General features: G+C 32.1%; 1 protein-coding gene, 1 long non-coding RNA gene and 3 other non-coding genes across 5 annotated transcripts; all 5 read left to right on the top strand.

Annotated features, from left to right (window-relative positions):
- The first annotated feature begins 771 nt into the window (after window positions 1-771).
- Window positions 772-1,894, top strand: LOC124937427. The gene is made up of 3 exons (XR_007099357.1): window positions 772-1,022; window positions 1,118-1,193; window positions 1,278-1,894. It is a non-coding gene; the product is annotated as an uncharacterized LOC124937427 (long non-coding RNA).
- A 354-nt stretch (window positions 1,895-2,248) lies between these two features.
- LOC124940836 lies at window positions 2,249-2,476 on the top strand. Its single transcript, XR_007099565.1, has one exon. It is a non-coding gene; the product is annotated as a small nucleolar RNA U3 (small nucleolar RNA).
- Window positions 2,477-3,241: 765 nt separating this feature from the next.
- On the top strand, window positions 3,242-3,470 carry LOC124940835. Its single transcript, XR_007099564.1, has one exon. It is a non-coding gene; the product is annotated as a small nucleolar RNA U3 (small nucleolar RNA).
- Window positions 3,471-5,715: 2,245 nt separating this feature from the next.
- On the top strand, window positions 5,716-5,944 carry LOC124940834. The gene has a single exon (XR_007099563.1). It is a non-coding gene; the product is annotated as a small nucleolar RNA U3 (small nucleolar RNA).
- Window positions 5,945-7,409: 1,465 nt separating this feature from the next.
- On the top strand, window positions 7,410-12,260 carry LOC124937423 (kinetochore protein NUF2 homolog). Its single transcript, XM_047477688.1, has 11 exons — window positions 7,410-7,645; window positions 7,726-7,944; window positions 8,218-8,308; window positions 8,385-8,564; window positions 9,154-9,243; window positions 9,567-9,674; window positions 9,937-9,990; window positions 10,621-10,735; window positions 10,828-10,985; window positions 11,091-11,186; window positions 11,951-12,260. Exons 1-11 carry the CDS (start codon window positions 7,485-7,487, stop codon window positions 11,999-12,001), a joined length of 1,323 nt encoding a protein of 440 aa, XP_047333644.1. The 5' UTR covers window positions 7,410-7,484; the 3' UTR covers window positions 12,002-12,260.
- Window positions 12,261-14,301: the final 2,041 nt, after the last annotated feature.

Consider the following 14,301-nt stretch of genomic DNA (forward strand, 5'->3'; position numbering starts at 1 on the left):
TAAAATGATTGACAACTAAGTTGCTCACACTACTCACATAATTAATAAGATTGACACCCTATATTATTTTCTTTAATAACAAAGTTAAATAGATTTAGCAAAGTATAATTAAAAAAAGTGTATTTAACATATAACATGTCAAATACAAATTATTTATTTCTCTTATTCGGTTTTCCTTTTTCTACATCATTAATTCTTGCATGAACTGACCTCGATGTAGGCTCTATTCCAACATTTTCATACTCTATATCATTAGCTCGATCTTTTTAAAATATAATACACCAATCCTCGTAAAATAGAAGATACTTGTTTATCAATCAATAATCAATGTACATTAGATAAATCTATTCAAAATAAAATTATAAAGTATAAAACTAAAATATAAAACAAATTAAAATATAACAGGTTTAAATATAAAAACAAATTTAAATATAATATAAAAAATAAAAATGAAGAACTATAGAGACAAAGAGTGTGGGTAAATTTGGGAATAAATTTTTATACTGCTTTGTAACTGGATTAACTAGGTACAAATTTGTACCTAGTTTGATATATAAATTATATAACCTTTAAACATTGTTTATATAAAAAATTCAACCAAACACTTGATCAAATATACCTTAGTTATATAATGTACTAATAACTTCGGGTGCTGTTTTAATATTCTTGTGAGTCAACTCGGAGGAGAGGCGAGTTTCTGTCATGTCAACCGCCAATTTATAGTTATGAACCCCTCTTTCTCTCTCTCTCTTTCTCACTCATTTCACTTCAGTTTTGCTACCATGAGATTACGATCAAAATGCACCGCAGCTTCATCTTCTTCTTCATTGTTTTCTGCTGATTTTGTCATTTCGTCTCTGCATTTCTCGAATTTCACCTTCCAGAAGCACCACCAGTTGGCTTCTCTTCCGTCGAGTTCTATGATCGGCTGGCTGACCACGATCGGCAGATAGAACGAACGCCACTCAGTTTCTCCGACGGAAATCCCACTCTTCGCATCAGCTCTTTCCTTCTCTCGGATTGTAAGACATGATTTCTTCCCTTAGCTTGACGTAATAGGCTAGGGTTTTGTCTTTGCACTGTTTGTTTGTTTGTTTGATGTGTCTCGTACTTTTAGTCTGCATTGCTCAGCTGTCTCTCTGAGAACGAAGACCTGGGATAAATTTATCGGTAGCTAGTCTTGATAGATACTGGTAGTCTTTCTTTCTTTCTTTCTTTGTATACTTAACATGGAATTCATTCTTCATGTCCTGCTTAATTTGGGGATGATGAAACAGGCAGGATAAAGGTACTCTTGACAAAGCTTATCATGCCTTCCCTTCCAAGTTCCAATCCATGACTAATTATTTCCAACATCTGGTGAGATCTCTCCATTTCTCTATCATTTTTGTGTCCTCTATTATTATCATATCACTTTTTCTATTTGTGTGAAAATGTTTTTATGGAAACATATTTTACTTTGCAAAAAAAATTCAGATGGAGTTCCTCACTTGATGTTTTTCTTTTCGTGTAAGAAGAGTCTCACAACGTTCTAACCTAAATTCAGACACTGAAAGCAACACCTCATATTGATGACTTGTTAATTTGTTCTTGGGGGGCAGTCTTGCCGTTTCAGATATGCTCTTTCTACTTTTGAAGAAAAAAAAAAGAGGGTTTTCTTAGACATGCTCTTTCTACTGTGTCAAAATATGTCCTAACGATTTCACTGCCTAGCTACTTGAGCCCAAACCTTTTCAATTTGAGGCCTTCTTAGCAAAAGGGGTAAGGTGTGTAATAGTTGAAGAAGGTGAAAGTAAAGCTTATAATTATAGAAAAATATTGAATTCAGTTTCTAGCTCCAATGGCAACTACACCTTCTGATATTGCATGCCAATCTAGTTAACCTTCTTCAGCTGCAGGGCTGGTAAGTTAGTAGTATACAGACAATATAGTACTGTATAGGAGAAATTACTCCCCTATACTAGTATAATCTCAACTCTATCACAGTTTCATCTCTTAACTCTTTAGAGCTTTTTGGGTTAATTTGGGGTTATTTTAGTGTAATCTTGTTTGGGTAAATATTTATATGGATTATTTGTGGATGATAAATTATGGTGTAAAAATTGTGTTGATCATTTTATTTAATTAAATATTACCATATTCCAAGCAAGTCCTTAAGTTACCTGATGTTTAGTTAACTTATATCCCACATTGCCCAGATAACCTAGGTTTCTGCACTATATATTAATAAGGTTAGAGAGTTTGAGCCACGACCTTACTTGAACAGGATCTGTTCTATAGGCTCGTACATCTGTATCCTTGATTACTAAGGAGACAGGAATCTATGTCTGGTTGATGAGATCTTGCCGCTAGACCAGAGCGTGATTAACTGTGCTGTGGCTGCCGGCTTTGGCTTGTGGTCACATTGCTGTAGAGGATCGTTCTCAGTCAATGGCTTGGCCCTGGCTGGGTTGGTCTTGCGGTTGTCTGACAGACTACCAAACTTTTTCTTTTCTTTTGTCAAAATCACCCCTTTTTAGTTGGTGACTGACATCCTAATATTGAAGAGCTGTTTAACCATATTCCAAACAAGTCCTTGAGCTGTTTGTTGGTGGCCATGGTATGAATCCATTGACAAATGTGCATCCTTCAAATATAGATATGCTACCCTCAATGTGCATATCATTCCAATATTGACTATTCTTTGGTTTTGAGAAGAACTTTCTGTGAAATCTTTTTGGTGACATCAAATTTTTTTTGCAATATATTTTGACGAGAGAGAGAGAGGCGTGAGTTTTTGCAGACAATTAGTCCAAATAACAAATATGCTCTTCTACCTTCCATTGTGCATTCTTCAAATATAGATTTACCCCTACCCTCAATGTGTATAGCATTCCAATATTGACTATTCTTTGGTTTTGAGAAGAATTTTCTGTGAAATCCATCAATAGATATGACCTTCATTTTGATTGATCCTATCAATGGTCAGTTTTATCATTGAAGTTTATTTTTCTATCATCTCACAGTTTTGTCCGAGTCCAACCCTTTAGAGCTTGTTTGGTTTGGGGTTATTTTGGTTAAATTAATTGAATGGACTATTTGTGGATAAATTATGGTGTAAAATTTTGTTTGATCATTTTTGTTAAATTAAATTTAATAATACTCCAAAAAAGTCCTAGAGTAAACTGATGTTTTTATCCCACATTGCCCATATAACCTTATTTTCTGCACTATATATTAAGAAGGTTAGAGAGTCATAGTCACGACCTTACTTGAACAGGATCTGTTCTATAGGCTCGTACATCTGTATCCTTGATTTCTAAGTAGACAGGAATCTATGTCTGGTTGATGAGATCTTGCCGCTAGACCAGAGCGTGATTAACGGCGCTGTTGGCCACCTGCTTCGTCTTGTGGTCACACTGTTGTAGAGGATCGTTCTCAGTCAGAGCTTCTGCCCTGGCTGGGTTGGTCTAGCGGTTGTCTGACAGGCTCCTAACTTTTTTACACTGATTCCTTGTTATTATTTGTGATAATCTCCGTATACAAAAAGATAGATTTGAATTGATTATATCTTTCAAAGTTGATGTCAAAACCATAAAGTAGATATGCTCTTTCTACTTGTATAAGAAAGAGGCCTGCAAGGTGTTCGGCATAATGCAGCAGCTGCCATGCTCTTTGGTGTTTGACATACTAATAACAAGGTTGGAGTATTTAAGTTACAATCTTATGAAGATGACATTATTTTTTTTTGGGGGAAAATGACATAGTCATTTCATTAAAAAGCCCCCAAAATGGGGAAAAAACTTACATGAGCTAATGAATTAGAGCAAAACAGACCTTTGCTCTAACTTTTTTTTAAAACCAAATGAATAACCACAAACATACAAACCACAAGTTATGAAGATGACATTCTTAACCATCATATTAATGTCTTTTTTAAGCAAGACTTTACTTGAACCATGATCTTAGTCTGCATACTTGATATCTAAAATACATGAATCTATGTCTTCTTCTGTTTGTTTTTATTATGTCTTTTTCTATTTGTATGTTTAAACGAAATGCTTTGGCCCTGGCTGGGTTAGTCTAGCGGTTGTCTGACAGACTCCCAAACATTTTATTTTCTTTTGTCAAAACCATTTCTTGGTATACTTATATAGACCTACTTACCCCTTTTTAGTTGGGGACTGACTTCCTAATATTGAAGAGCTGTTTAACCATATTCCAAACAAGTCCTTGAGCTGTTTGTTGGCGGCCATGGTATGTATCCATTGACAAATGTGCATCCTTCAAATATAGATATGCTACTCTCAATGTGCATATCATTCCAATATTGACTATTCTTTGGTTTTGAGAACTTTCTGTGAAATCCATTAATAGACACGACCTTCATTTTGATTGATCCTATCAATGATCAGTTTTATCATTGAAGTTTATTTTTCTATCATCTCACAAGACATATCACAGTTTAGAGCTTGTTTGGTTAAATTAATTGAATGGACTGGGTTGGTCTTGCGGTTGTCTGACAGACAATCTTTTTTTATCGTTATGTTTTTGGCCTCTAGATCATCAAATTTTTTTAAGCAAGACTTTACTTGAACATATCTGTTATATAGGTTTGTCTGCATACTTGATATTCTAAAAGACATGAATCTATTCCTTCTTCTGTTTGTGTGAATTTTGTTTTTATTATGTGTTTTTCTTCTTTTCAAAACATATTTTAAGGAAGACTTCTTTACTTGAAGATGATCTTTGAGATCTAAAAAGACAGGAAAGTACGCCTTCTTCTATTTGTGTGAATATTGTTTTTATGGAAACATATTTTACTATGCAAAAAGAACTTCCCTTTGAGATGGAGTTCCTCACATGATGTTTATATGACATGTTTTTCTTTTCGTGTAAGAAGAGTCTCACAAGGTCTTAAACGAAATGCAGACACTGAAAGCAAAATCTCATATTGATTACTTCTTAATTAGTTATTGGAGGGCAGTCTTGCTGTTTCAGGTATGCTCTTTCTAGTTGTTGAAGGGAAAAGGAGGTTTTTTTTATATATGATCTTTCTACTGTTTCAAATATAATCCCCTAAATGATAGTGGCAACAACTATAGGAATAATAATAATATTAAAGAGGAGATAGTACTACATACAATTTTGGGGATAAGAATAGCAATGTTCTCAAAAATGAATTTGGCCTTAATTTGTTCATCAAATTATTGACTATTCTGTCCAAAATTTAACTTTGTCCTACAATCCAAATTCTTATGCTTGTTCTAGTTTCAACACTGTCCTTGTTGGGGGCAAAATCTTTTGTTTGTAGCTAGTATATAGTATCTAGGAGGAGAGAGCATTTGAATATGAAAAGTTACCCCCTCCCTGCTAATGAAATAATTTTACAGCTTACACTATCCTCCTTCCATGATTAAATATCTCTTTATTTCTGTATCATCCTTATTTTCTTGTCCTATATTACTCTTTAGAACTTGTTTACTTTGATTTGGGGTTATTTTCATTAAACTAATTTATTTTGAGCGTAATCTTGTTTGGGTGAATATTTATAGAGATTATTTGTGGATAAATTTGGTGTAATAAATTAATAATTGTGTTGATCATTTTGTTTAATTAAATTTGACCATATTCCAGGCAAGTCCTTAAGTTACTTGATGATTAGTTTATATCCCACATTGCCCAAATAACTTAAGTTTCTGTTCTATATAATAACAAGGTTATAAAGCTTTAGTCACGACCTTACTTGAACAGGATCTGTTCTATAGGCTCGTACATCTGTATCCTTGATTTCTAAGGAGACAGGAATCTATGTCTGGTTGATGAGATCTTGCCGCTAGATCAGAGCGTGATTAACGGCTCTGTTGGCCACCTTCTTCGGCTTGTGGTCACACTGTTGTAGAGGATCGTTCTCGGTCAGAGCTTCGGCCCTGGCTGGGTTGGTCTAGCGGTTGTCTGACAGGCTCACCTTATTTTTTCACCTTCTTAAGCTCTACTATATTGCCATTTTTGTTCAAGCTATATGATATTCTGAAGATACCTGAACTGACTATGATATTCATAAGTAAGGCTTCACCTGATACTTATTACTCAGATACAGGCTACATAGAGCCTATCTTCGCCAAATTTTCATGAGAAATCAAGAAAATCCAAAACTATATTCATCGTTCCTCGAGTAAGATTTTTTTTGCTAACAGAACCTGTTATTACATTATCTCCTGTCTGATAAACTAAACTTTTCCCATTAAACAGGCTGGTGTTGAGGCCATTTTGTAGGGCTACTAGACGTATTGATGAATTGTCCACAGCCTTTTCCCCATTGTTCAAGAAGTATTGTGAACCACTTACTGAGTTGGGAGTTTCTCCAAATGAAGAGATAAAGAGGAAATTGTATAGTCATCTTCAACCTTATATTGCACCTTCTCTAAATGATGTGCTTAGAATACAGTATAGAAATTCTACTAAGGTTGATACCAAGCACGGTATAGACAGGATTGATTTCCACATGTCTATTTCTGCTAAGTATCTTCTTGTTTCAGCTTTCTTGGCATCGAGAAATCCAGCAACCCTTGATGAGCTCATGTCTGATGTTCTCTTGCAAATATCCAGTCTTTGTAGTGCTAATTTCATTACTAAAGGCTCAACTAGATATCGGTCTATGAAGACTTGGCTTTAAAGGTATTAAATTTAGCTTTCACTTGTGGAAATTATACAAAATTTTAAATTTAGAGTAATTGAATGCATGTTTTTTTTTTTGAAAATGATGTTTAATTAGGTAGCAAGAAGCATCAAGTTTGGCAAAACACCTGTTTTAGAAGCAGGTTATTGCAGATTTATTGACTGATCTATCTATTATTTGTGATCATCATACAAAAATAGAGATTCCAATCAGTATTAATCAATATAATGGGTTGTTGTAATTTGAATTTAATATAATCTTATCAGATTTAACTATTTGTCCACCTAGATACATTTATAAATTACATCAAATTCATTCTATTATATTATTTTTATTTTAATAATAAAATTATATAATTCAAATATTAAAATATTTTCAGAATTTATTTATTTTAATGTTTTTTTATAAATATTGTTAACTAAATAAATAAGTTATTTAAAATTTTAATAAGTTGAATTATTATTTTATTTAGTTGTATTTAAAATTTTATAAAAAAAAGTAATATATTTTAATTAACAATGAAGTAATTCTATAATTAAAAAGAAATATAAATCAAACAATCACTTATTTATTTTATTAAATTTAAATTATAAATAAAAAAATCCAAAAAAATATTCATAAAAACCCTAAAAAAAACTCAATATGAAACAATATCTAATTAATAATAGGCAAAAAAAGAAAAAAAAAAACTTATGGACCGGCACCGGTTCAAATCAACTCAATATTATTTTCAGACTGGGCGGGAAAACATCAATCTTCATCTCGTCTTCACTCACTCTCCTCGGTCGCCGTTGTCGTCGGCGGCGTTCTGATATCTCACCGGAGAATGTCAACATACGACTTCCCGCGGTTTCCTATAACAGATATGATCGTATACCTTGCCGAAAGTGAGATCGCCGAGCTATCAGAATCCGATATCCGCAATCCGAACGCCGATCTGATAACGAATCTCTTCACGAATATCCTAATCCATCTCAACGTTATCCAGTACTTTCTTCAACTCATCTCCGTTTCTATTAACAAAGTATTTACACTCTAGATTGTTCTGTTCTGTGTTTGTTATTCAGGGATGATCATACCCTAGCTGATTTCACCGCACTGCAGCGGCTGGAGAATCCAGACGTCCACATTGAATCTATTCGCATCATGAACCTTTATCGGAAGATGAAGGTCTTTCTAGATGCATTGGAATGTCCAAAGAAATTAAACCTAAAAGATCTTTTAAAACCAGAAGCAGATAGGACGGAAATCTTCCTCAGTGCATTGCTTAATTTCTGCGTCTACAGGTTATTATTCGTTCCCTTGTTTATACATAGTTCTCAGTTCTGTATTTTTTTTCATGTCTAATCGGGATGGGAAGTGTAGTAATGAAAGTAACTTTAAGCTGATAGTACAATTTTGTTTGTTTGTCATATGTATTATCAGCTTATTCCCTTTGACCTAGTGTAGATATCAGTGATTTAATTGAGAATCATCAGTGGGGGAAATTTAGGATTTACATATGTTTGAGGTTCCGGCCTTTAATATTTTCACCGTGAACATCTTTTGTTATGAATCAGGCGTGAAAAATTGAATCATGTCAGTTCAATTGTTGAAGAATTAGCGTGTCTTGATGAAAAACGACAAGAGTTTGAGCAGAAAATAGAAGAGGTACCAGTTTTGGCTCTCTAATGACTTTTAGTTCAAATGAGCAGTACTGTGAAGTTTATTATCATCTGTATGACAGTTAAAGGCAGAAATCGCCAAGCACGATGAATCAAGAGAAAAGGAGATGCCATTTATTCATGATATTGATGCGAAAGTTCAAGAATTGAAACAGGCAATTCTGGGACTGAACAGTCAACAATCATCTTTGAAATCTTCAATGAAAAAGATGAAGGAAAAAGTTGAAGAAATGAACAAAAAGGTAAAACAATCAATGCCTATTATCAACATCCATAAGTTATCCACAAGTTTACCGTTTCTATAATTATTTGGTGGTAGTGCTTGTCCTAATACTCGGGTAAATAAATAGTGATACAAAATTTGCTCCCTGAATAGATTAATTTCAGATCTTTCCTAATTGTTGTGCTTAAAGATGCCATGTAATTCTCAGCAGAGGTTAACACCAACAAAAAACTGATTAAAAATAACTCCTAGAGCCGGTTTGATGTAGAGCTATTTGGTAAAAAAATATTTTTTAGAGAAAAAGTGAATTATTTAGGGTTATTTGAGTTGAATGACTAAAATATCTTCTTTTATTTAAAATGTTATAAAATAAAGTAAGGATAATTTTGTATTGGATTGATGAAGTGATCGATGATGGGATAATGGATTATTAATCCAAGTAATCCTTCATCAAACAAGGCACTAGAATTATCTCCAAGGCTTTCCAGCATAATGAGTAATGACCTAATAAACCTATTTCATCTTCCAAATTCATCATTACTTCTCTCTTTATCATCAAAATCCACTTTATCTGATATAGCTATGTTGCTGTTATTGGTACTCCTCAGCTTTCCAGTGCAGAGTTTGCTTTGGTGCAAAGTGTCCAAGAAAATGCGAATTTACGTTCAAAGATTGTTCAATCTCCAGATAAGCTACAGGTACGTTCTTTTTTTCTTCCTGATCTTCCATGTATATATGTTATAGAACTCCAGTTTAGAGGCTTGTATAACCAGATTATATAACATATTGTTGATTTTTTTCTTGTATACTTTTGTATTGTAATTATAACTCAAATTGCACAGTAAAAGTGAACCAGAATATTTATTTATTCTCTAAGGGTCCATTTGATAGAAAGTACAAATTGTATAAGTTGTATACTATTAGGACTATTGTATTACCCCTAGAATCTTGTACCCCAATCAAACAAGGCTAAATGTCATCATATTTATGGCGTTTTTTCCTCATTCACTGTCCACCACAGAGAACATTAGAAGAGAAGAAAGCAATCCTACTTGAGGCAAAGAATGCTAAAAGAGAAGCTATGTTGGCTTTTCAGGAGAAGAATGCCAACATTGAAGTCTATACAAAGGTATTATTCTAGAATATGGTTTGTTGTTCATTGTGTTATTTTCAAATATATTTCCCTTTTGATTTTGCGTTTAAACAATCTGTTTTGCTTCATTTTCCACTTCTATTTCACCTTTTGCATTTAATTTGGTTTTCAATCTGGAAATGCCCAAACGGCCAAAACTTATGAACTTAACTTTGTACTGTTATTGTAATTGACTAGCAACTGTTCTCACAATTAGTCATGTTTTAGTTGAAATCTGTATCTGTTTCTAACTCCTCAGGCTTGCAAGAAGATATCTAAGCATGTTGCTCAGGCACAGGCGATTCAAGAACAGGTTTGTTTTTCTTGAATATTCCCATAGACAGCTTTATGTTAGGGAAATCTCATTTACACCCTATTTGGAAACACTTTCGCTGCTGAATCTGGATCCGTAACAGAGAATCGCCAGTGTTTTTTTTAATCAGGGTCAGTTGTCTTTGATAACACAACTGATCAGTGATCACTTATTCATTTTGGAAAATAATTTAGATATGAAGATTTGAACCCATGACCTTACATACATGAGTTCTTATTCTCTACCACTGAGTTAATGAATCTTCAGTTCTTCACAAATGATCATTTAATCTAAACGATTAAATGTTTATTTTAATTAAGTTCATTTAGTTAACTGTTATTTAAAATCCTTAAGTTATTTAAATTCAACTCAAATTTAATTTATGAATGACTTACTCAATAATCTAGTAAAACATCCAAAGAAAAAATCTAACCCTGAAAATTAATCAAATTATGTCAGTTAAATAGTATTTGAGTACTTTCTTCACATTAATTCCACATTTTATCAAATCAACTTATATACATATTCAACATTCTAACACTTAATTTTCAGTTTAACCACTTTATCTCTAAATGTGATTCCAACTTGATTAGAAATCTGATAAGGTTATTGTCTGTCTACATCTAACAGATGAATTCAGCTAAAGCTATTGAGAAAGATTTGAAGGGACTAAGAGTTAAACAGAATGAAGATGAAATGATTGACAAATCCCTTGAAGCCAATATCGTTGAACGACAAGGCAAAGGTGTCTTATTGCTTCCTCAGTGTGACATTTATATTGCTGCCATCATTGTGTACATATTTTGAGAGTCTGTATTTCAATTCCACCATGAACAGAAGAACAGTTGAAGGAACAAATGAAACAATTAGAGAAAGAAAGGGATCTCAGATGTGGAGAAGCTACTAAAGAATTGAATAACGTGAAGATGGAAGTGGAAGTAAGGAAACGTGATCTTGAATCAAGACAATCAAAAGTGGAAGCCTTGGTTGCAGAGGTAATATATATTTATTTGGGTACTGTTCTTGAATAATGGAATTTTAACGTTTTTTTCTCAAAATCTGATAAAGATTTTCCATTTATTTGATTTTAATCCTTTTAGGTGGATTCAATCACTGCAAGTTGCAACTCTGTAAAAGAATCTGGAGAGGCCAAAAGGAAAGAAATATTTCTCAAATGCCAAGAGATAATGAAGGAGGTCAGTCTCCTTTCATCTCTTAACTACTATGCAAATAGCTAGTTTTTCAATTAGTAAACCCATAAATAAGTCCTAAAAGTATTCATCAATTTTGAAATCTACCCTTCAATTATTAATTCTGAAATAGTAGGGATTTTGTTTTTTGAACTTTCAGCCATGTAGAACTTATTTTGCTCAAAACAACCAAAAATAAAAGAGTGCGGTAAGCAAAAAATTGGCCTTTGTGTGTGAGTTTGGAGAACTGACCCTTTTTGAAAGTAGTATTTTGTCACAATTACGATCACTTTTTAAAAAAAAAAATTTGAAACACCCAGCTGGATCTGGTTTGAACAAAATAAAATTAAAATTTTATTTGAAAACATTTTTTTGTCAAGTATATTAGTTGAATATTGATTTTGATGAGATATATAACGTTTTTATATTCAAACTTACCACTACTCCATTTACAAGTGTTTCTAAACAAATTATTGAATAAAAAAAGTGATTTTTCAACAAATTTTTAGATATGTTGAAGTTTTTTATATTGTTCCCAAATATGTGAATAATATATATTATTTGGTTGCTATATCCTATTTTCGGATATTTTATTTATACTGATTGTTATTTGATTATGCATTGATAGAGAAACATGTTTTTAATGTATTGAGATTATTTGAAAACTGATATTTTATTAGACTTGTCTTAGATATTTTTGACAAACATAATAAATAAATTTCGATATCATAAAATGTGATAACATCTCATTTTCTCTAATTGCCTTGTAGTTCTACGAGTATTCGAACTCAATAGATGCCTTCCTACCAACATCTAATTAGAACACGGACTTGATCTTCTTCGGGGTAAGTAGTATACCATTATGGTTTCTTACTCATTTGGTAATTTAGTTGGCAAATGTTATCTTGTTTGCCTATACAATGGTTTGTATATTCTTTTGACTATGTTAACTACCTCATTCTTCTATTTAATGTGTACGTCAGTTTGGAAAGCTAATTTTAGGTGCAAAAATTGAATCAGATTTTCTTAATGGATTAGTATCAAAGTTAGTTGGTTAAAAATAGTCAAGTAAATAATAATCAGATGATTTGATTATATTGTTATGGATTGGATGATGGATAAACCAGCAAGTTGTCAATCTAGAATACCTTAATTTATATTTGTGCTAAATATAATGAATTATTGAATGAATTTTAACCAATTATATATATATATATATATTTTATGAATAGTACATTTTTTACCATAAATTAATTTTCTATAGTACTTTTTTTATGTATTTAAAAGTGGTTATTTCTAAAATAAATAGTTAATATTCCAATTTTTTCTTGAAAAGTGATGATTTTTTTATTAATATTATGTTCTGTAAAATTAAATAAACAAGTGGAAATTATAACAATAAATGTCATTATCATGCTATTGACCACACTTTCAAATTAAACCAATTTGTAAATAATAAATTAAAATTTTGACAATTTATTAAAGAGCTAATTACTATTTGAGTTTGAACTTTGAATCTTGTCTCAAAGGAATCAAGTATCCCAGTTTTAATAATCATTTTAGGCTTTATTTCAAACAAATGTTTATCTTCTATTCAACTTATTATCTTATTTTTGCTAATTAATTTATTATATTTAAATAAAAAATATCAATTTTATCCTATATCACACATTTTTTAAACAATTAAAAACATGTATATTTAAAAAAAAAAAAACAAATGTGTTCAAAATGTATACAGAATTATGTCGCTTCAAAATTTTATAAAAAATAAATACATAATCTATGTTTTCTAAATTTGTCCTCATGTCAATAAATTATATGTTTTAAGTCATTTAAATCACATTTCATAGTTTAGAATATATATAAACTCGAAAAATTATCAAGTTTAAAAAGATCCGTTAGAAAGACAATATTTTTTGTTAATTTGAGAAAATTTCAATTCACGTTATACAATTCAAAGTTTGAACCGCGTCTAATAAAATCGTCTCATATTCGAACTTCAAATAGCAATTGAACCGTTTATTAAATTCATCCATTAAACAATTTGTTCAATATTAAATTATTTGAATATTTTATTAATTTTTTTAAAGTTTATAATTGACAAACAATTTTTTTAAAGTTTATAATTGACAAACAATTTTTTTTATTTGCAGTGGTTAAATAATTATAATATTTAAGTTTTAAATTTTAAAAGAATAATTAAGATGTTTTGTTTGATAAATTAGGTGAGCTAAAAACAACTAATATCATATATGTGAGCTTTTGGTAGAAAAAAAAAACGCACTGAATTAGTAACAAACTAAATTTATCAAGAAACCTTAAACATATTTTTTAACATTGTGTTACGATCCACGAATAAGAAAGTGCACCCTCCTCGGTCCTATGGAACACTTGGACCAGCTTTATGTTTTTTGTTTAATAATTCTGTTTTGTTTCCCTTCTCTTATATTTCTCTCAAACCGAATTCTGTTATTTTTTTAAAGTTGTTGTAACAAGTTGGTAACCGAATACTCTTGGGTAATTCAGCCGCTTTAAATTCTGATACACACCCCACTTTTTGGGGCTATGAATTAAAGCTTGTGAAAGTTGTTACTCTAAGTTATTCTCTCGGTCTTGGACTCCTATCTTGGACTACTATGTGTATTCTAATAGTATTTCTCTTCTCACCTTCGGTTCTTCTCTCCTTAACCTCGAATTCTCTTCTCACTCTATGTCCGCTGCGCTTGAGTATTGAATTTCACCCTCGATCCCAACTATAAAGAACCCGTTTCTTGAATTAAAGAACTCGAAAGGCTCGGTTATTGTTTCAAACTTAACATATTGGTATCAGAGCTAGTCGATTCTCAACATGATAGAAACTCGCCAGCAGTCAGAAATGGATACGCTCAGGGCCCTTATTGAAAATTTGTCCCAACAAACAGCTGCGATACAAGCTGCCATAGACCGAAGATTTTATGCGGATGAAGAACAAATGGCAGCCTTTGAGAGCGGGGCATCTGAAAATGTGCAAGAACCCCGCCACAGACCCTACGATGATAATTCTTGCCACGGTCCTTCCCCATTTAGGCCCCAGCACCCTGGCCAGAACCGCGACCAACACTATGTTCCTCCCACTCGGCTA

The sequence above is a fragment of the Impatiens glandulifera genome, chromosome 5, assembly GCF_907164915.1.
Source record: "Impatiens glandulifera chromosome 5, dImpGla2.1, whole genome shotgun sequence".
NCBI classification, from domain to species: Eukaryota; Viridiplantae; Streptophyta; class Magnoliopsida; order Ericales; family Balsaminaceae; genus Impatiens; species Impatiens glandulifera.

Bases quoted from the DNA above. Each gene is read 5' to 3' on its own strand.
- LOC124937423 (XM_047477688.1), top strand. From the start codon at position 7,485: ATGTCAACATACGACTTCCCGCGGTTTCCTATAACAGATATGATCGTA. The intron at 8,309-8,384 runs GTACCAGTTTTG...TCTGTATGACAG, and splicing joins TTGAGCAGAAAATAGAAGAG to TTAAAGGCAGAAATCGCCAA. The intron at 10,736-10,827 runs GTGTCTTATTGC...CACCATGAACAG, and splicing joins CGTTGAACGACAAGGCAAAG to AAGAACAGTTGAAGGAACAA.